Source organism: Scomber japonicus, chromosome 15 (assembly GCF_027409825.1).
Source record: "Scomber japonicus isolate fScoJap1 chromosome 15, fScoJap1.pri, whole genome shotgun sequence".
Taxonomy (NCBI): Eukaryota; Metazoa; Chordata; class Actinopteri; order Scombriformes; family Scombridae; genus Scomber; species Scomber japonicus.
Genome location: NC_070592.1, coordinates 27,788,497 through 27,812,418, shown reverse-complemented (window position 1 = coordinate 27,812,418; position 23,922 = coordinate 27,788,497). Strand labels below are relative to the sequence as shown.

The 23,922-nt window shown below is 37.4% G+C and overlaps 1 protein-coding gene across 1 annotated transcript; it reads left to right on the top strand.

Moving 5' to 3' along the window:
- Positions 1 to 3,605: 3,605 nt before the first annotated feature.
- Positions 3,606 to 10,722, top strand: sdhaf3 (succinate dehydrogenase complex assembly factor 3). The gene is made up of 2 exons (XM_053333796.1): positions 3,606 to 3,926; positions 10,201 to 10,722. The coding sequence occupies exons 1-2, from the start codon at positions 3,750 to 3,752 to the stop codon at positions 10,393 to 10,395; spliced, it is 372 nt and encodes a 123-aa protein (XP_053189771.1). The 5' UTR covers positions 3,606 to 3,749; the 3' UTR covers positions 10,396 to 10,722.
- Positions 10,723 to 23,922: the final 13,200 nt, after the last annotated feature.

Sequence of the window (23,922 nt, the reverse complement as noted above, 5' to 3'; positions counted from 1 at the left end):
GAAGAGATTCACCTTCAGGGGAGTGGGCAGATGGTGCAACAAAAGGAGAAGAAGCATCAATGCTGTATGCTCAATTAATCTGAACTGTTACTGTGTCACTGTAAAAACTGATTCATGTGATATAAGTCTAAATTAAAGGATTGTTTCACAATTTTCAAGTCTTAAAGCAGCAGACAGGTTTCCATATGAACAGTAATCTCTCTGTCATCATTCCTCCTATTAAAAGATCTCCCTTAAATGTGCTTTCAATGGATGTGATGGAGGACAAAAATCCACATCTACTCTGTCCTTGTCTCCTCTTTTCAGCACTACGATTGGCAAGGCCTCTATGCTCATGCTGCTATTTCCTAACTGTATGTTCAGTGGGTGTAGAGTGATGAGAAATGTTCATTCTAAGGACAATGAGCTGGCCTTTATTTGTTCATACTAACCACAGTGTGGTTGGTATGAACAAATAAAGGCCAGCTAAGATGACGTCTATAGACAGAAAGTGGTAGCTTCCATTTTTTCAGAGTTTTTAAGGTAAACTTTATACATTCAAATGTTCTCATCTTCTAAACTCCATTATAAGTTCGGTTTAGAACCTGCTCTATGTGTAAAGTGCCTTGAGATAACTTTGTTGTGATTTGGCGCTATACAAATAAAGATTGATTTAGATTGATTGATTGAAAAAAACAAATCTCCAGGAAATGATGAACACATGTCCTTTGTGGATGTTATCACCTACACTAACGCCAGGCTTTATCACCCTCACTCCAAAAGATATTTGCATTTGATAGATAAATGGTTCCCTATCTATTTGTTTAATAATGACTAAGCACCGGCTCTTATTCTTGCCAATATAATTAATAAAAAACCACAAGCCTCTATTATTAAAAGATCACAATCTGGATCTGGCTTAATGTCAAACAGGCATATTACAAACACTGTTATTGGTTCTGGATAATTCTGAATTCAATTAACTGTAAATAAACTTAACTCAAATTATCATTCTTCAGTCAAACAGTCATATGGTGTTTGTCAAGGCTGCCTGGGGCCTTTTTCAGAAAGCAGGTTTAACAAACTCTGAGTTCAAACCTGAATTCTGGGTTGACCAACTCTGAGTTTTGGGTTTCAGAACAGGTGATAACATTTAGTTCAATCAACTCTGAGTTAAAGTAACCCTTAGTGAAGCTGGTACATGAGGAGATAAAAAGCCCTCATCAATAGAACACAGATAACATGATTCACCATGGCAACAGGTATAAAACGTAGGCCTACTTGGCAGCAACTGAAGATAAAATATAAAATTATGGGTTGAGCATAGCTCAGTGGGTAGAGCACCCGCCCCATGTGTTATACAGTCCTCGCTGCAGGCGACCCCGGTTTGAATCCCACACCGAGAGGTCCTTTCCTGCATGTCGTTCCCCCCTCTCTGCCTCCAGTTTCCTGTCTATCTCTACTAACCTGTACATTAAAAGGCAAAAAGCCCCAAAAAATATACTTTAAAAAAAAAGAAATATAAAAATATAGTTATAACAGATAAGGTATAATTTCATTACAAGCAATTGTGGTGTTGTGATGTTGTTTAGCCTGCCCTACCTCATTAAAGAGCATTCAATGGCTACATTCAACATGTGATATATTTCAGTAGAAGTAAAAAGAAAAAAAAAGTCAAATTTTCAGCCATCCCAACACTGCCTGTCAGTATTTAATATTTTCTATATCTATCTATATATATATATATATGTGTGTTTCTTTATATATATATATAGGTGTTTATTTATATATATATATAGGTGTTTCTTTATATATATATATATATATATATATATATAAAGAAACACCTAAATGCCTTTACAACAACTACAAAAGAGAGGGGAATGACCTGTAGCAAAAGTCCCTTGCTGGAATCAAACCAGCTACCCTGTCATTAAGAGGCATGCACAGTAACCACTTGGCTACCAAGACCCTCCAAGTGACATATTCTGGCAGCCAGACAGACGGTTACCTTGGAAACATGCTCACCGATGTTGCATTCAAAGTGCAAAACAAAGAATCTGTTCTGAACTGAGAGCATGTCCATGATGTGTTGTAGAAACTGATACGAAGGCTGAGAATAGTGTTCAGATAAATTATCGATTGTACAGAAAAAGGGAAACACTCAAACAGAACATCATCAGAGAATGATAAAACATTTCAGCGGGGTCTGATCACCCTCTAACGGAGATTTCTGAGTACTTCAATATTAACTGACTCTTTGAGAAACACCTCATTCAGTATGCAGGCTTCAGATAAAAAGGTAGAGAAACTCAGAGTTTGTTGAGGAAAACCTGCCAGTGAGCAGGATAGTTTCATGGAGTATGTTGCCTGGGTAGCTGACTCAGAGTTGAAGGAGACTCAGAGTTTTCGGTTTCACAAAGCCAGTTCAGTTTAACTCTGAGTCAACTCTCAGTGTGTAGATAAAATTGTTTTTGGCCTTAGGGCCAAAAATATCCTCATTGAAACCCATTACCCTAACCCTAACCCTAAATTTTCTGACCCTCCAGCCAAAAAATGACATACATTCCTGTGTTATTGGCTGTCATTTTAGAATGAGTATTTGATATTTATTATCAGGGCTAATGTTGGTTAAAAGAAACAATTAATTGAAAGTAGAAAATAATATTAATTTATCATATTTTTTATGGCAGTCTTTTTACACAGACATGTTTTGTCCCTAATGAACTCAAAGGAACATTTTTAAAAGGAGGCATAAGGGTTAAAATAGCAATTTTGCTCAAACCTGGTACAATACACCTTGTTTTAGACAAGGTAAATTTTTTAGTGTGTACTGTCCCCGTCTAAATAAAAATACATTACTTTACAAGCACTGTTTCTCTCCAGTAGGACAGAAGTCAATGAAATGTTTTATGAATGTAAAAAAAACAAAACAATCTTAAATAGGGTGGATTAGGGTAATATGGGACAAGTTTTGCAATTCTGATTTATCATATTCATATATGAATCCAATACATTAGCCTACATCAACACCTGATTATTATAAAATCCCTGAGACGTTTCCTTAAATCAGAAGACAATTCTTAGATATTGTACTGAAAAGGAAAATGGCACATATATTAATGTTCGTTGTGTCAAGTTGTTTCACAATTTGTAGATTTTGTAAGCTGGGAAACTATTTTTTTTAGAAATACCTAAATTTAACAAAGCAACCTTACAGCATATGTATATACAGCATATAACTTTTTGAATTATACATACCCATATTTGGTCCTACATGTTTTTTTGCTTTCTACATCAGATAGGTTAAAAAAAACACAAGTAACCTGTAAGTCTGTTTACATGTGTGATGTTAAACAATATAACTTACAGTTTGCATAATGGTCAGCTTTAAAATAATTGAATAGAAAAAGAGATAAATGCAACTGGAGCCTAGCTGTCCCACATTAGTCAATGTCCCACACTACCCTAATCCACCCTAACTAGTTTAACTAAGAATGCTGTGTAGTTGTAGTGGTTGTTTATAAATCCTGGCCACTAGGTGGCGGTGATGAGTTTATAAGCTGTTTTGTTAACCGCCAATAAAACTGAGGCAGCGGAAGCAAAGGTTCATTTCCGGTATAAACAAGGACATGTGTTAAATAACCACCCTTGTGAATGGTAGTTTGCGACAGGTACTCTTACTCTTCATAATGTGTGTCAGTGCTTTTTAACCACAGGACAAATTCATTTAAATTAGCTGTTAGACAGTGTGGTCGCTTGTAGACTGAATGGCGGCCCCGGCTCATGTCTCCAGAGTCCGCTCACTGTACAAGAGGATTCTAGTCCTGCACAGGTTCCTGCCCATAGATTTAAGAGCCCTGGGTGACCAGTATGTGAAAGACGAGTTCAGAAGACACAAAAAAGCTTCAAACGACGAGGTGAAGAACTTCATGACAGAGTGGGAGGTAACAAATATCTCTCATTTTAAGGTTGACCGTATGTCCTTTGTCCAATATAATGAAGCGTGTTATTAGAGCTATTCCCGGTTAGCCTCATATTCTAAATCTTATTCTACAAATGTGGAGTTGTGCAGAAACCGAAGCGTGAAACTTAAAAACTTAAACTTCAGATTTAAATATCCCGAATTAAAGCCGATCGTGATCTGCGAGATTTCCATAGTTGCAGATTAGTAAGAATGTGTCAGGATTTTATAAATTTTAGTTAAAGAAGAACTAAAGAAGTTTTAGTTAAAAAGTTGTTCTTCTTTATTTAACTCTATTATAACTGTTCTTTATTGAACTTTATTATAACAATACGTTATTTCACTATTATAACAGTACTGCATTGGAATGTATTACAGCAGTACTTCATTTAACTTTATTTTTTTACAATACTTGATTTAACTCTATTATAACAGTACTTTATTAAACTCTATTATAACAGTACTTAGGCTGCTTAGTTCTTTTCATTTTATGGTGTTGGTGAAGTTGTCTTAAATACAGGCTTGGTGTTTGTTATGGGTACATTGTTAATGTCAGTTCATCACCACATGATGGCAGAGCAGCTCCAGGAAACAGAGAGATGGCAGTAGCATACAGTAATCAGAGGTGTAGTTATCACTCTTACCTTCAAGGGCATTTTGTACAAGGGAAAGTAAGACCGTGTTCTCACCTTCAAGGAAACAGTGAATCACAACTCAAAACACAACACGCAACTTTTTTAAGTCCTACCTGTCCAGGTGTGTAGTGAGAAGTGATTGTGAGGACAGTGTGATGTGTCAGACATCTGCACTGGTCAGCTGGATATCACTAAATGACCTTCCATTAAAATGAGCAGAGAGTTCAGTCACCTGCTGCTTCACTCACTCACATACTCTCTCTCACACACACACACACACACACACACACACTCTTAATAAATGTTCATGTTTGGAGCCAGAAGTGATGAGAAATGACCGTATTTAGACGAGAGGGTGGAGCTGCTAGCTTGGTTAGCATGTTGCATTTGCTCAATAAGATTTCTTAGGTGAACAAAATATTACAATTAACATTCATAAAGTGAAACCACATTGAAACAGAGATGCTCTGGCTACACTACACTATGTGATTCTCTCTTCTGTAATGGAAACAGTGGCTCTGCTCTGATTCATTTCATTATAACAATACTTCAACAACTGTGAAACACAATTATCTTAAAATGGCAGTACTTTATTTATTTCTATTATAACTATACTTTATGTATTTCTATTATAGCAGTACTTCATTTAATTCTATTATAACAGTACTTTATTTAACTTAAATTTATTATAACAGTACTTTATTTAACTTTATTATAACAGTACCTAACTTTCATGTCCTTCAACTTTGTCATAATACTACTTTATTTAACTTTATTATAACAGTATTTTATTTGATCTGGTGTTACCATGTTAACGGCTACTGTGGCACAAAATAGTTTTAAAATAACAATGATGTCATTTATTACAATCATTTCTGGAACAGTATATTGTCCAACAAATGTATTTATGATGAATGAAGTGTCCTAGCCCAGAGTTAGCTTTCTGTATTCTGAGTTAGAACACAATGACTGTCAACTCTCTAATGTTACTGAAGGCTCAGAGGTTCTATCTAGGCTCATGTGCTGATGGAAATCACAATATTTGCAACTCATCCTTCAGTTCCCAGTATAATCTTAACCATGTGAGCCTGCCAAGTCTTTTTTTTATGTCACTATGGGGGAGAGCCAATGTTTTCCAGCACAATTATGGAGTGCTGGGGGGATGGTAAATCACCCATCTGCAGGTAATTTCTCTAATGAAGTAGATGGAGATTGCAGCTGGAATCCTGAGCGCTCTCTTTGTCATTGCAATAGCTGTAAAGTCACCAGGGAGGAGCGAGTCCGTTTCATTAGACCTCACTGTATCAGTATGCATTGTTTTGGAAGCAGCAGTCCATTTAAATTGGTCTCCATCAGGGAAGAGAGGCTTTTGTCATATTTACACACTGCCTTGGCTGAATTTCAAATGGAAACTTAGTTTGACAGAAACCACTGGGAGGCATTCATGTGTGGATAGGATTAGAAATGTACTGAGAAATAACAATAAGGTCTCTGTCTAATTGTTGGTTTATTTGGCCAAACCAAAACATGAAAAAGCCAAAGCTGTCCATTACATTTTGGTTTAAAAAACAAAACAAAACAAAAACCACTCATACTTTATGAATGAGGAGCTGAACTTGTGGGCAGATACCCTGTTGGCCAGAGCTTTTAGAGGTTTTATTTGAATGGACCTTGGTCTCAGGCCAAGAGAAAGCATTTCTACTTTTGATTCTGAACTCAGAAAAAGAAAAGAGCTGGACACACTATAGTATCTTAAAAAAACATTTTCAAGCCACCCTGACATAGCTGACCTTTGAGTGGACAGAGGGCTGCAGGAGGCTATTGAAGCTGTTTTTGTTATTGATTGTGGTTTAGTCAAATTTAAAGGAAAATATATAAAATGTCTGCTTTTAATCCATTTTGAGAATATATTAGAGGATTATGGTAAACATGTCTAAGTGATGTAACCTTAAAAACGTTGTGGTGGATAAAATATTGAATATTTATCATTCTTTTGTGGTTACACCATTTGACATTTTCAGGAGCATTCAGTCAAAAATGGTGCATTTCAAATGATATAAAACCAACAAAAATACTAAATGTACATTTGAACAAACCTGATGCTGCTTTTAAAACTTGTTTTTTTATATATTTTTGAACTGCTCATCTTGCATTGACATTGTCAGGCAGATATTAAAATATATATATCACAGGAAGAAAAGCACAGCTATAAATGATAAATGAAATGGCTGAACTCCACTTAACTGCTTCAGTATCAGGGTCTTTGTATTGTTCATGCTGACTCACTGTCACAGACTTACTGAACACTTTAATAGACTAGACTAGATTACTAAAACCTTTCCAATAACTGCTGTGAAACAGAATCATTATCACAGATATATCAGTGTAATTCAAGGTTGAAATGTATTGTTGTGTCTGTAGCAGTATTTATTTTCCCTTTTTTAATCCTCTCAAAGGATGAGTACATCTCAGGCGGCTTGGTCAACATTGTATGAATGAACATTTTAAAGATTTAGTTTCATGAATGTAGAAGCTGTTCTTGAACATGCTGAACTTAAAGGGTATTAATGACATTTGGTTATTTTCATAGGTATATATTTTATCCAAGTTGTAATTTGAGCTGAAATGATTGTCGATAGACAGGAAATACCAGTTTGATAATTGAATATTCTTCAAATATTTTCTTGTTGCAGCTTCTCCAGGATTTGCTGCTGTTCTCTGTTGTCATATCATTATAAACTGATCTGATATCTTAAGTTCTGAAGTCATTGTTGCAGATGAATTGATGAAGAGAATAATCATTGCTGCTCTAGTTGTAATATATGTAATTATAACTGAGGGTGTTCTTTTATAGTAATTGTATTCATGCATTTATAGTAGACACTAGGTAGCAAATAGGGAGTGACTTGCAGTGTTATTTTAGTATTTCACCCACAGGATAAAACCTGGTCCATCTACATCATTGTGACTTTGCCATCTGGTGTGGAGGACCATTCTTCCTGTTGCACCAGTGTTTGGACCCAGCACTGTATTGTACAGCTGTTGAGAACCCACCAAATCTGATTTATAAATCGAGTATAGCAGACACTCTCCTGAATGTCCTCCATTCTTTCAAGAGGAGGTGAATTTCTGCTCCACCTCAGCCTCCTCAGAAAAATACAGAGGAGAAGGAACAGACGAGGAGCGGGCCGCAGAATGACATTACAAGCACTGAGTGTTAGCTGTGTAATCCAGTTATATCAGAAGCACCCATGGGAGTTCTCTGCTACTAATAAATCTGTTCTGTTGGGCCAAACAAGCTCTCCCCAAAGAGATGTAGAGGGAAGCGAAACCAAAGTGTTGGCAATGCTGTCTTCAAAAGGGTTTAAGTTAATGGGGACCTATTATGCTTTTCCTTATTTTCAGTTATTTATATAATAACATACAACATACATACAATAATGACATAGATGTATATAGTAATATAAGCAAAAAGGATCAGCTTCAGACTGCTCTGAATGCTCAGTGACCAATTGTTTTTTTCTAGTTTAAGCCTAAGCTGATGTCATCTTGTGACAGATTTCTTTATATGGTCATCTGCTCTATATACATAATAATATACATTTAACATAATGGATTTTGGCTGTTAAAGGTCAAGTTAGTGAGTATAACGTACAACACCATCATATGTTGATTGTAGAAAAATGGAGAAACATACTCCTGCAGTTGACTTATTCATATTTAAGGATAAATTGGCTGCCTCTGCTACCTGAAGTTCAAGTTAACAAAGTTAAACAAGTACTTTGTGAAAGCATAGGAAACCTCTGTTCCCATGAAAATGTACCAGTTTGGGAAACATTTAGGAAACATTAAGCATTATGAGGCAAAAACACGGTTTATAAAAAATTATGATGTAATTTCAAGTAGTAATTAGTCAGTAAGTTATTGTACCATACATAAGTGCTGCTCAGATACTGCTCAGTTCATCAGTGTCTGCTGTTCATTAGCGTACTATCTGTAGCACTCTCAGCATCAGGGTTTATTTTTCACTCTTCCAGATCCAGAGCACCTTACACAACTAACATTATACAACTATAGGCCTTGCAGTACTCCTCTTGACTAGTAATATGACTGAATTTGGTGGAATACCCCTTTAAATAAATGATTCCTTGCATGAAATTAAATTGATGGTCAGTGATCTTTCCAGAATCTTTAACATGGCTTAATAACAGACTGATATTAATGTTGTTAATCTTCTCAGAAGGCACGCATTGACGTCTCACTTATCCCAATCAGTCTTTGAATAGAAAAGTTTTTTAAAAAGCACAAAATATTAGAGGAAGCTGTAACCCTCCTGCTTCAGGGAGGATATCTCCCCTTGGCAAACGTTCAACATAATTACATTATGTGCAGGAAAAAGCCTCTCAGATAAATGGCTTACAGTGAGGCTGTTCCAAAAAGATGCTTTCTGAATGGACAAACACCAGACAGTCACTGCGTGCTTTTTGTTCCACCGATGGATGAATGTTCAGAAGTGAAACACACAGAGAGGTGGCCGTTATTCATCTCAATCTATGTGCACAGATCAGTTCTATCCATGCTGTAAAAAATTGAAGAATACAACCATAAACCTCTGATTTATTTCAGTGAGAGTTGAGAGAGGGAGGTGATAACATAGCAGTGGGGCTAAACACAACAACAACCAAAATGAGAGTAGTGCAGTAAAGTACTGGTCTGTCTAATATGAGCTGGTGGTTATTACAGTGACCAGCAAACCAATCCACAAAGACATCAGACATTAGACTGTACAACACCACAGCTCCCAGTAACTCCCACTCCCACAAAAATACACTGATGCTGTCCTCACTGTTTTATTTTATTTTTATCACTTTCACCATTATGTGGATACTGTTGTGTCAATTTTGAATTTCTCACTAGGGGGAGCAATAAAGATACCTTACCTTACTTTATTTTACCTTAAGCTGGTGTCATTCTCTAACATAAGGTGTACATGTGCGTGTTACAGAAAAATAATACTAATGATAGCTTTATTTGTATAGAACTTTTGAAAACACAAAGTGCTTCACAGGATCAAAATAAGTTAACATAGTAAGAACAAACAATAAGAAAATTACAGTGGATATGAAATCAATACAAATATAAAAATATATAGAAATACATGACATGACAAGAAAATGTAATAAAATATATTTCTTAGTCAAAACTGAATATTTTGGGGGTTGGACTGATCAGAAACTATTTGAAATGTTGAACTTGAGGAAATTAAGATGGGCATCTTCAGTATTTTCTGACACGTAGATTGAACAGAAATAATTGGCAGATTAAGCACTAATGGAAAATAATAATTGGTTTGCATAAGGCAGAAAGTTAGAAGTAGTGCATTGTTCTAAGGCTGACATTTGGTTTAATAGTCGTTGGCTTCAGTAAATTCTATATATCCTTCCATACATTTTCACAGTTCCATATAATGCATATCCATCTTGAACCATATGTTCTGCACACTGTGTGATGTGTTTAATGGATCTGAAAGTGCAGATGGGTTGGAAGAACAGGTGCTAAACGCTGCTGCTATTCCTGTCTGTTTAAAGTGGTCTCTGTCTGCCTCCCCCTCCCCTTCTACAGAACTACAAGGACACCCTGCAGACTCAAATACTGAAATCAGTGGGCGAACAAGAAGCCCCAGTCAAGTTCGGGGCCGACCTGTCCGAGGGGAAACTGGGCCACTTCCAGGAGGACCAGATCGGCCAGCTGTACGAACTCATGCTGGAATCCACTAAACCTAACAGACAGTTTAACATCCAGGAAGAGACCAAGTGAGCCAGCAAAACAGGACTTTACTCTGACGACAGATAACAGACGGTGCAATCATTAATTCAGACCTCTAATATATTATCACTCATATATTATCTCTGAGTGCCTCAAATGGAGAGTGGTACTCAGAGGCTCAGTAGAAGCTTTTAAGAATATGAGAGTTGTGTAATATCTCTGTGTTCCTGTGCTCATCTTTTTGACTGTATGTGACAATAAAAGGAGGTTCCTCATGCTTTTGTGTTAAGGTGGCACTAATTGGTTTCTCTTGTCAACTTCTTTTTACATGAATACAATTCTGAGTCCATGGTCATGAACTGAAGGCAGTAAGATATGTCTCCTCTGCAGATGCACCAAGAGCTGACATCAGTAATGTCTTTTTTCAGCCTCATGGTAAACCATTGTTCTGGTGAAACCATCATTATCAATGGAGACGTATAAAACAATTCTACACAGACATGAAAGCCATGAACTGTGTGTTGGGGGGTGTCAGGGTGTTAGAGCAGTTATAAAAGTCAAGTCATGATGGTTGATGCACTGATTACTTCCCACAGAGCTCAGACATCACAGTAATTTCTCCAGAAATAAATAGTAATCAGTCATACAGGATACAAATGTACAGACGGCTACCAAGATTCTTCGTCCCACATCTGTTGAAAATAAATGCCACTTTGAACCCCTACCTCCCACTGACTCCTCACAGTCTGTTCTGATAGACATTTTTTTTGTTGTGCTTTTGAAATTTGTGGAGAATACCTTTTGTCTACAATTCTTTACAAGGCCTGACAGCCAGCATTGTTTTTTTTTTACTAAAATCCAAACATAGTCTTTTATTTTTTTGTCTGCCTCTCATATAATGCACTCGTACACTCATACAGCTGTAGAGAAAGGAGGTCTCTGTTGGAGTCTTGTTCTTTTGGTTTAATTTATACCGACAACTTTAATCATTGCGTCATGTTCTCTCCTTGTGAACATGCGTTTACCGGACAGCAACACTGTCAACATGACACAAGTCTGAATTGAATAAAAGGCGACAAGGAGCCCCATGCTGCATTCCTGTATGTAAATGAGTTTTTGGAGCTTTCTGTTACCAAGGATGAGATGACGCTGTTAGAGAATAATGATACAGCAGTACAGAGTTCAGTACCAACACTCAAGCGACTGTACATAAGAGAGGCTGTCGAACAGGCACTGACAGCATTTGTTCATAGAGATAGCAGTTATAGCATAAAGGCCAATTCATACTTTCTGTGTCAGCATGGCCAGGAGGGTGTGCACTGGTCTGAGAGATATACATTTCATCATCCGTCCATGTCAGCGAGGGTCTGTGTGGATGTCTGGAAATGTGTGACCTGCTGACTGTTGCATTGCAAGGGTACCAACTGCACGTGCTTGAAAAGCAAACAGGAACGCCTGTCTCCTCTAAATGGACTGTATTTATATAGCACTTTTATGACCACTCAAAGTGCTTTTACACTACATGTCATTCACCCATTCACACATATTCATACACTGATGACAGGAGCTACCACTCAGGGTGCCAACGTGCTCATCAGATGGAAGTTAACCATTCACACACAGTCATTCACCATTGGTACAGCCATCAGGAGGAATTTGGGGTTCAGTATCTTGCCCAAGGACACATCGACATGTGGACTGGAGGAGCCGGGAATCAAACCACCGATCTTCTGATTGTTGGACGATCGCTTTACCTCCTCAGCCACAGACACCCCTCTACTATATTTCTATTCTCATTAGGCTGTCACTTTTCTTTTCTTTTTTGACTTTTTCCTGTTGTTCAGCAACATATAGGAACACTTTCAATACTTTCAATCCTATAGGATGAGAAAGAGATAGGGGAGCAATGCCACCTGTACATGTTTTTAAAAACTGTAGTTTATATAATATAAAATAATGGCAACAAAATTAATCTCTTCATTCATTGTTCTCCATCAATTAAAACAATTGTGGAAGGTAACCACTGAATGAACGAAGATGCAGCCCACAACAAGACGTACAGTAGGTATGTTATGCAAAGTTCTTTAGTGCACTCACAGAATTGCAATGTGAAACTCAAACCAAATGAATCAAATGAATACAATGTAATAAAAACATGTGATGATGCAAGGAGCAACTTCGAATGTGCTTCTATTTCCCCAAAATCCTAGATAATGGATAGTAAATGGACCCAACATGTCCTTTCTATTAAGATAAAGCTTTACCTCAGCACATTCTGTCAGGCTGTAAAACAAGGCTTTATGGGTCTGGCACAGCAGCCAGTTCTAGTGAAGGGCTATGGGTAAGAAGAATAGTGAGTGACTAGGGCAAGTACCATCACTGGCAGCATGCTGTTAGCTCATATTCTAGACAGAGATGTATGCGTTGTTCATTTTTACCGTGAGGTATCCGACGAGCGCTGTTGTTTTATTTGTTGAGCCTTTTCTGTGCCGTGTACCTAACTCAAAAAAACACCAGTTATTGAGAGGTTGCCAACCTGATGACCCTGTAGACTTGCCAACACTATTACACACTGACACATGGTACAATTTAATATTGAAACTATGCTCTTTTTTGGTAAGACAAGTCAAATGATACATGATTCATACATGTAATACCAGACGGGTTGCTAATGAGTAACTATTGGAAGGACTAGTGGAACTAGATAAACAATTATGGTGACTGGACAACCAAGCGCTCCATGGCATTTAAATGAAGTTGTCTATCAAGCCAGCAGGGCCTGCCACATGAGTTGCTAACTGCTGCTATTTGTAGGACTAGGAGAGTTAGATAAGCAGGGATAACAGCTAAATTATTAAGAGGGCCATGGCATTGTACCAGCCAATGTAGGTTAACCTAAGCAGATGTAGTGTACTGTATATGCCAGTTGGATAGTGCCAATTTTAGGATTTCCAGGAGAAAGAGAAGGAGTAACCTACCCTGCTGTTACCGCCAGGTCGGGGGGATTTTTGAATGGGATTGAGTGGACTGCAGATTAGACTGGCAGCCATATAATGGCAAGTGTATGTACTGGCTGTGATGTGACAGTGGCATATATCAGAAATTCCCATACAAATATACACCTACTTAGTGTGTCTGAACTAGGTACATTGCCTCAACACATATCATCCCCATGTATGCCGCTTTTAAACCAGCCTAAGTATGTTTCCACCTGTATTGCATCACCTGTGCAACCTTTTTTCCATTTTAATAAATTTAACTCATTCAACCCATGTTCTGTATGTGTTAAAATGTCTTATTTTTGTGTAGACTGACAACTACATGGTGTAATGCTCCCATTTTGTCCATGTTCTTTTGTCTCACCGTGCAGCAGACATTCAAATCAGCAAGTTCCACTGAAGAAGCTGTCCTGTGCTTTCACTTACTCACAATCTGAAGATAGTTTTATTGCAGTAAATATCAAGTTGATCATATAGGCTATGTGGAAGTGATTTCTATCTTGATGGGAGTGGTCTCTTCTGGGATGACAATGCCCCCATCCAACAGGCACAAGGGTTACTGAATGGTTTGATGATGATTAAGTTGATGAATCATGTGCTATGGCTTTCACAGTCACCACATCTTATACCAGTTCAACACCTATGGGAGATTTTGGACTAATGCGTTTATCCTTCCAGTAGAGTTCAGAGACTGTAGAATCAATGCCAAGGTGCACTGAAGCACTAGGTGGCCCAACAACACCATGGTGTCGTTTTTTTTCTTTAATTTCTTACCCATCTGTGTATACATTCATCATGAAAGTAAGGCTTCAGATGCAAAATGATTTTTAAAAAATGCATCACTGATGTAACCTGTGAGAGAATTTTATATTTAGTTAATTGCCACTTTTCAACTCATCATTGTTCTCTAGCATAGTTACTGGTCTCTCTTGTTCTCTGAGTACCGAATATCGTGCATGGTGTGGCTTTTTCTGTAACATTTGAGTCATGTCTGAATAAAGCTATATTAAACATTTAGGTAACCTGTGTCTGAATAACAAAATAACATCAGATAGATGAAGCCAGTAAGGAGCGCCCTGGTAGCTGAGCGGTTACAGTGCATGCCATATATATACACAACGTCCCTGGTTTGAATCCATCAAGGGACCTTTGTTGCATGTCGTACCCACTTCTCTGTCCCCTTCTTTCCTGTTGGCCTCTCTGCCACTAACGTACTAAGCCAAAAATAACCCCAATAAAAAGGTGAAGCCAGCAATGTATTCTACCAAAAAGGTCTTAAGGGCAGCAGGTGTTTTATCTCTCCCAAAAACACTGAATGGAAAGCAGTAAGATATCAGCTGTTGGACCGTTAGGGTGAACATAGAGGGACATCACACAAGATCTGATTTTCATGTATTTGGATTGTGAAAAGAATTCAATCTTTAACTTCATACAGTTTGAACTGTACTTACCCATCAGACAAACATTTATGTTTAAAGAGTCTTACCAAAGTCCAAATGCATAATGTTTGTAGTTCGCAGAAACTCAGAAAATTGCCTCAGTGCTCTGAGATATAATTGGAACAACTTTTAATTAGTATTTCTGATATATTTCATGGTACATTTGTAATCTGTCTTTTTCACAACAAACTTTCTGACATGTCACAGTTGGAAAAACACAGGTGTAAATAATAAAATTAATCATGACTGAACTCCATTTCGGTTTCAGGGTCCTGTTGTCATTCATGCTGCCTCACAGACACTTGAACAGAGCATTGGTTAATGTTATTAGTAACACCTTTTCTTACTATGGACAGTCACAACATCTACTGTGAAAAAGGGTGATTCCCCTTTAACTATCAGAGTATGTCCAGTCCAATCTCTTAATTAAATCAGTGATTAATATCAGCTGTGATGGGAACAGGCTGCAATTGATTTAAGGATAATAAGCAAGGCGGTGCTTACAGTAATAGTTTAACATGACCTCCGTTACTTCCCAACAGCGCATGGTAATACACAGCACCATATGTCATCAAGTGGCTACTTACAGAGTGACAGAGGCAGCGTATAAATGAACACTCTTGACCTCAACAGTATGAGTATAATAAATGATGAGTGAAATAGTGAGGAGTAAAATACTAAATGGGTTAGGATCATAAATCTAAAACCTTTACATATTGTTTACTTATGCTTGTAGGTTACTTGATCCTCTATTGTGCATTTTAAAAAGAAATTTCAAAAAATACATTGCATTCTTGGGTAATATGTTTGTCTCTTGTGTGTAGTGAACTTCTCTGTAGTAAAAGTGCTTGTTGTGTGTTCATTGTTGTCAACCTGCTTCCCTTGACACACGAAGAATCAATACTATAAAAGTCCACTTGAGTAATGGTCCAGCTCTTGTAATAGCAGCTGGGTTTCACCAGGCAAGAGGAAGTTAACGATAGCTTGTTAAAAGACTATTGGAAGGTGCTGAAAGTCAGAAACTTGCCTGAAGCATCCACAGGCTGCTGTGCTCATTACATTTTTCAATACTAGATTTGGACAGAGCAAAAATGCTGATGTTCAATGAAAAACAAATCTTAAATAATGTTTGTTGAGAGCAAATCTGCTGATGAAGACAGTGCAATGAGCCTGAAAAGTCCAGAAAAGGCTAGTAAGTAGACCTTGAAATACTGTTTACATGGTCAAAACGTAATGTTGTGCTTATTATACAGATTATTATTGTATAGTTTGATCATATTCAGCTCATTTGAAGGTCTATCTTTTTATTCTGAGGCTCTATTGGAATTTCTTGGAGCCACTCAGTTCAGCCTCTGTCTGAAACAAGCTGTTTTAGTTCCTGTCTTTTTAAGGCCCGCTCCCAATGAACCCACTGTGTTCTTGTGTTAGGGTCCTCATACAGAGATAGAGGGCAATGCACCATAATCTGAGAACCATGCCCACAAGAGGGGAAGACAACTAGTGCTACATAATGAAAGCAAGGCCTGAAATGCTAGGAAAATGCCTGTAGCTAGCTATTTTAGCACCCTATGTCTGCCAGAGAGAAAAACATTGTTTATAGCATGTGCAAACTTCACTACATAACAGGCTGGCACTTTTCATGACACTTTTCACAGCTCATATGGCGACTACAGTTTCTAGTGTGTATACTCTATTGACCTAAAAGTCGAGACGTTGGACAATATTTTGGCTTCATGCACCACTAAAAGGCTTTCATAGGAATGAATAGGGCACCATCTTTCAATCTGATATCCAGTTAATACATCCATCATGGAGAAGTAGAAGGTGTTCATAGCAGGCTGAAACAACAGTTTTGCATATGATCATCTCATGTTTTGGAACTTTGACTATGATTAACATAGACATTCAATTTTAAAACAGTATACAGATGATGGAAAATCACAAAAAGCAAGTCATGCCCCATCTCTCTTAAATTTAACCTGAGATTGGCACTAGAGGAAACGATAAAAGGGCCAGTACAATCTAAATGTACAACAGATAAGGATCTGCATGTTGCATCTATATTAATATGACACATGACTAATCAGTAGGCAGCTGTTTTCACTGACACAAACTGACTATTAATTTGTATAGGTATTCATCTGTTACAAGTTAATGACTAAAATCTGGGAACGCGGCAACATTGCTACAATGAAGTACAACAGGTCAAGAAACACAAGCAGCTGTACAATCGGACAGGTTGTCACAAATTTTAACCAACAGATTATCCAACTACTTCATTTGGAGTAACTGAATGTGAGAGGACCAGATCTGTTGGAAATAATCCCACATTGCACTGGAAACTGCTGCTTTGTTCTCAAATCTCATACATCCCCTTAGTATGTATTTATTACTGAGGAATGATTATCAAGCCACAAAAACTGGTCGTGTGAAACTGGAATTTCCCTTTATGAAACATCTGAATTGTGTAGTGCTCTTACCTGTACTTAGGAGGTGTCAGCTGTCATGGCCCGCAATCATCACCTACAGTACCATGAGACAAGAACGCATAATTTAAACGAGCACTGCTCTTAAATGAAATTGAATAACACAACAAAGCAGGTCGATACACATCCCAGACAAAGGATATCACCTGGCCCAGTGTCTGTCTGACAGGCAAGAATAAAAAGTGTTTCCACAGGGAGAAGTGAGGGCTCTGTACAGGGGGCTGGTCAATTACCCTTACTACTTCTTCACCATAAAACAGTCAGTGTGTGGAACATGAGAGGAGAAATCAATAGTCTCACAAAAGCTTCATTTGCAGAATTATGTGAACAGAATTCAGTTGGCGGAATAATCCCTAAAGTGTTAACCTGCTAATCAATTGGAATCAATCTGGAAATGCAGAGGTCTTGTTAAGCATTACATAGAGTCAACTGACCATCAGATTAGTCAATATACACAAATGTGGCGTGGCTGTGAAAGTATATGGTACTTGAAATTAGAAGAGTAGCTCAACCGAACAGGGTTCTGATTTCTGGAAGAGCATAAAGTCCTTTAAATCATTTGATATGTTGAAAGAAGTGTTATATTCTCCAGGGCTGTTAGAATATTACCAAGGAGTTTCCGCTCAACTGGAGTAGAAACTGGACTGCTCAACTCTTTAGAAAGCCTTTTTTTTTAATCAGCAGGGAAATTTAAGTTTTAGGTGCTACAGGTTAAAAAATGTTAATATCTAAGCAGACCTGTAGAAACAGGTCTGCTTAGATATTAACATTTTTGGAATTGTACATAAAGGCTACAGTGGGATCTATGTAGATATCTGCAATGAATGAATGAATCTGCCTTTCATTTCAAATTCCTCAGTCAAAAATGTGAAAATTGTGTTGCATTTAAGTACTGTAGAGACTATGAGAGACATTACAGTGGATACAGAGAAAGTAAAATTAATGCTATAGCTGCTCTATTTCAACATGAATGTGCTGTCAGTGGAAAATGGAAATTCTTACCTCATAGGGTCACTAAAATAAAAGATACTAATTTTGTTTCGCATTTATCTTGTGTGAATGTAGAATGCCTGGACTAAATTCGATAGCAATCCATCCACTAGTAGTTGAGACATTTTACTATTGACCAGTCAACCATTGTCATCCATAGAGCCATGCTGTAAGAATGGCTAAAAATACCAGATGATAAAATCACCTCAAACCGCAAACACAGAGCAATAAAAGCATTCATTTGGAGTTGTGTTTCTTGCCACATGACAAATATGATAAATGTAAGTCTAATATTTAGTCTAATCTAGCTGTGGTTTGATATCCAACAATTCCTCTGAAAGATATTTGGCTCTTAAGCTGCTAAATGTGCCACTCTCTTACCAGCTAGTTGCTAACTTACGCTAACTGTCTGCTGTTCGGTGCTGGGCAGGTAGTGAGCAGTGCACAGTGAGTTTATCTGAGTTGTTTCACTAAAAACAAAGTGCTGCTGGAAGTGAAGTTAATGAGAGCTGAAACTGAACTAAAACAGTAAAGTTGAGAGCCATAAAGCTAACACAGTGAGCTAATAAAGGCTAACAGAATGTGTAGCACTGAGGAGTAATAATTCTCTGCAGGTTCATTACTGGAAGAAACCCTTTCACGTGATACATAGTCATTTTACTCATTATTATTTAAATATAGGAATTTGCGCAGCTAATATATAATAGTTGACTTGTAACAGGCTAGTGGTTTAGTTCCTAAAATCATCAACAAAAAATATTTTGAATCAAAAACACTTGAGGAAAGTTATTTGTTATAAAGAACTGTCACTTGTGAGACAATGATTATTAAAAGGCTATTTTTAAGTTCTTTAATGTTGTATGACTCATACAGATATTGAAATTTAAACAGTGGTGCTTTAATGCAGAGAGATATAGAAACCAACAAACAGCTAGGAGGGTTATCTCCAGAGGGACAGATCCACTGCTGGCAGCGTCTGATGAATCAATTATTACAGGCGACCACTGTGTGTTATTAGTATGAAATGAGAGTGTTAGAGAACAAACACTGCTGAAGACAGTTAATAATGTGACAGAACAACGAGAAATGATTGAATTATGTGTAGCAGCGATCAAAAACATGAGCTGCTGTCTGTCATAGAGTTAATTAAAAATGTTCTGATACTAAAACATTGAATTTGGGTTGTTTGTTTTATGACAGTAAGAGTTATTTTAAAGCATAGTATTATCCATGTCACGCTGTTGTATGTCCAGGTCATCAGTTATTACAGTGAATGCTGTAAAAAGTCAAACTCATATGTTGTACATTCTATCATTCTATTTATTAGATTTTAGATTTTTTATAATTAATTGAAGACAATTAGTTAACTTTTAAAAGTCAGTTACATTAATATTCAATGTGTGCATTTCACTGTAGAATAAACATACTTCTCATATTATGCTGCGCAAACCTTATACTGACAGGAGTCATCGAAACTACTGGTTGCTCATTATTTTGTAACATTAGGACTTATATCTTAATCTAATCAAGCTAGCTAATTAATTAAAGACAAAACATGTAAAAATGGTGAATCTACACACTGAACATGGAGAATGGCAGCTGCCAAAAGTGGACAATTTCACTCTGACACTGACCTGCCTCTAACACCACTGAACTCAGACTGAAGGTGAAGTTCTCAATTTACCAGTCAATCTATGTTCCAACCTTCACCTATTGTCATCAGCTTTGGATAGTGACAGAAAGAATAAAATCGTGGATACAAGCGGCTGAAATGAGTTTCCTTCGGAGAGTGTCTGGACTGTGCCTTAGAGATAGGGTCAGGAGTTCAGACATCCGAGGGAAGCTAGGAGTAGAGCTGCTGCTCCTTTGCATTGAAAGGAGCCAGCTGAGGTGGTTTGGGCACCTGGTTAGTTTTCTCCTGGATGCCTCCGTTTACATATCTCTAGCATGGGAACACCTTGGGATCCCCCAGGAGGAGCTGGAGGGCTTTGCTGGGGAGAAAGGTGTCTGGGCTTCATTGCTCAGCCCAATGCCACCATGACCCGACCCCGGATAAATGGTTGAATATGGATGGATGGACTGACTTGCCTACCTGCACATTCAGGCAACCTCATACAGATATACTACACTTCTACAATGCTGCTGTTGGTTAAAGACATCAGTATTTTCTTCATGCTGAGAGAGTCTAATTCCCATCCTGTCACAACAGATCCACACAAACATCTGTGAGGCAAAGCTGTAGGCAGTTTGTTATCTTAATGCAGAGCTAATCAGGTGTGTAATGTATCTAAATTGCTTGACTCAAGGCTTTTGTAGACTTAATGTTCACACACTTGTATAACATAGGAAAGAAATCCTCATAAATAGAATTAAAATAAACATTATATCATAAAATGTACTCAAGACATCCATGAGTCAAAATCCACACAAAGGTCACTAGAAATATGGATTATATTAGAATCATTCAGGGATCTGAACAACAATATTTCTAATGTATCATCTCATATCCATAATCATGTAATGTGATGAAAACCAAGATACCTTCATAACAAGGAGACCTGTGATCATGTAAAGCAGGCATGTCCATACTATTCCATAAAGGTCTGTGTGCCTGTAGGTTTTTGTTCCAACCAATCAAGAACACTGATTGACTAATCAACTGTCTGAAGACTGAGATCAGTTGATGAAATGAGTCAAGTCTGGTGTGCTCCTGCTTGGACAGCTGGGTATGTTGCAATGAAACAAACTGATATTACTACTTAAAATGTTTGGCTCTGAACCATCAATTCCTCCAGTTATTATGTTTAAGCTCATAATATAATGTCATGGTCTTGTCACAGTCTGGCTCTGTGTTCCTTAGTGGCTGTTCTCCTCGTTCTACCGGAGAATTTCGGCCTTGTCTCCCTTTTTTTGTTTGGACTGGACTGTGTGGGAGACAGCTTACTTAATTAACATGATATTACTTTAGTTGCCCTTATGAATTGGTTGCTTTGCTTTTCCCTTCACACCTGCCCTGCTCCTTGTGTCTTCCCCAGCCTGTCCTTGTGTCCAGTCACTCAACCAGCCGTTCAGTTTTTGTCCCTTTCACTTCAGTCTTTGTTGGATCCTCTGTTCAGTATTTTCAGGGCCCTCTGCATTTGAGTCCATTCCTGCTATTCCATATGGCAAATCATAACATGAATAGATAATAAGATAAAATGAGTTGATCTCTGTGGATTCCCATTAACCTTTAATTTTAAACATTAGCTGTAATGTACATTTATGTGAAATTCTAAACTACTAAGTATACCCTATAGATGCATCACACAATAACTTCCAATCATAACATCTATTGTATATGAAACTGCATTGAACTCTTGAGATTTCCATTTGATGCCAGTCAGTTATATCTCATCTGCTAACTTCATTCAGATGGTTGCACAGATATATAATTACAACACAAATTATGAAAGATTTTGATACACCTGTTGCAGCGCTTGTCATCATGTCAGCAATCAAGTAAACACATTTTCTTTGCTTTTCTAATTTAAATGAGAGATTAGCAGAATTATAAAATTAAAGTGTCAGCAGAGAAGTGGATGGCAAATTCTGTGGAGCGACGTGACCACTTCAGCAGTGTAGTGTCTGATTGGCTGTCAGTCAGAGTCAGACGCTCTTCACACCACATTGTAAAGCCAACATTGAATAGACTGAGAGTCCCAATTACCTGTAGTTATTGACCCATTTGACTGTAGCAAAGACCAATACTATTTGTGATGCACTTCATGTTGACTTGAAGGATCACAGGTCCACGTGGTCAGCAGTGACTCACTCTGCCTCCTTGTTCAGAACAAACAAGAATGATGGAGGCTCAACAGCTGTGCGTATGCGTGTGTGCATGTGTGTGTGTGTGTGTGTCACCTCCCCCTCAACAACCCTATGACTCAGAGTCTTCAGTGGCAACAAGTACTATACTGTGCATTTCACCTTAGTGTGAGTGTGTTGACTGTGTGGTGTTTGTACCAAATTCAATGGATTCTGTTGTACATGTGCAGATATGTCAGGCAAAACAGGAGCAATATTTGACTTTAAACACTTCAGTATTTAACCTCGGGACTCTCGTAGATAATGTAATGATCATAGAAGTTTATGTTATGATGCCCACTCATGTTTTGTCTGTCATTGTCTGTCCAGGATGAGGGATGGCTTGTTTAGCTGCAGTGCGTGGGCGTGATGACTATGACCCACAGTACCACATCTGGATCAGTTGTTATGGTAGACCTTCTGCTGCCTACCTAGTGCTACTCGTAATCCTTTCAGGTTTAGAGTGCATCCAACAATTGCCAGGTCGCCCATTATACAGTCTTTGACTTCAGCCTTAAGGTCCTGTTCCTTTACATATGACTGTCTTTATGTTCCATCTATTTATAATCCAGTACAGCAGCATCTATAACACAAAACCCTCAAGAAGTACTCCTATTGTAATAGTAATATATTGATAAGAAATAATGAATCCTATGCTATCCTAATATCAGTATTAGGCTCATTGTATTGCAAACACTTCATAGAAATGATTTTTCAATTCTTGCTTTTCCTTCCAGTTTGTGCACTAAACAAGGATTAAAACATCTGGGATGTAACAATAGAAAAACAAGAAGGAGCACATTCATTTGCTATGTTATCATGTCATGATCATGATAATATAATTACAAACTAGCAGTGGCATGGGGTGATCAGCTGATCAAACCAACCCATATAGCCAGACAAGAACTGCTGCAGAAATGAACTGAATTAAGGCTCATGACATTTTTATAGTCCAATATCAAAGTTCTTGTCTGGTGATAGTGGTGTGATGCATTCAATTGTTTTGAGGGGGTTCAATGTCACCAACAGTTTCATTTCAATTCATCATATTAGATCTACAGAATCCATTATATTTGTTATTCAAATATAAAAAAAAAAAGTTACTTTACATAGGGAGATTCTGAAGCTCAAAGTAAATTATGACTTTATTCCATTAAAGTCCAGCTGTTTTATGATGTGAGCTGAGATTGGTTAGTTATACCTCACACTGTGGATAACAACCATTCTACTTAACATCTACGGCCTGGCTGCTGCTAGGTCGTGTTCTCCAGCTAGAAGGAATCAAGTAGCCTAAACCGATGCATAAGCACAGTAGATTTCAAGATTTAAAATGATTTACAGAAAATCCTAGAAACCCCTATAAGCTACAAGCCATATGACATACAAGAATATAGAAACATTAGAACACATTTGTCAGCAGCAATGACTCCTTACATAAAACAGATGAAAGTGCAAGTGCAAAAAAATAAAGAAATAATCTCACGATAAAATGTGAATAAAATAAAATTAACACATACAGTATATAATAAAATGGGATGAAATAAAAGAAATAAGCTCATGTAGATAGAATGGCAGTAAAAGAACAAACCTTGAATATAAAACAGATATAAAATATATAGAAGTATATATAAATACTTCAACGATGACAGTAAATAAAAGCACAATTAAAATTAAATAAGACACCATGCATATTATTATTTACTATATATACAGTACTGTGCAAAAGTCTTAGGCCACCACCATCATACAAACAGAAAATACAGGAAATATGTACACAAAATTGAACATGAATTATTAAATATTATTAATAATTAAAGTTCC

Coding starts and splice junctions, on each gene's coding strand:
- sdhaf3 (XM_053333796.1), top strand. CDS start 3,750: ATGGCGGCCCCGGCTCATGTCTCCAGAGTCCGCTCACTGTACAAGAGG. Junction 3,927..10,200: donor ACTTCATGACAGAGTGGGAG/GTAACAAATATC, acceptor CCCCTTCTACAG/AACTACAAGGACACCCTGCA.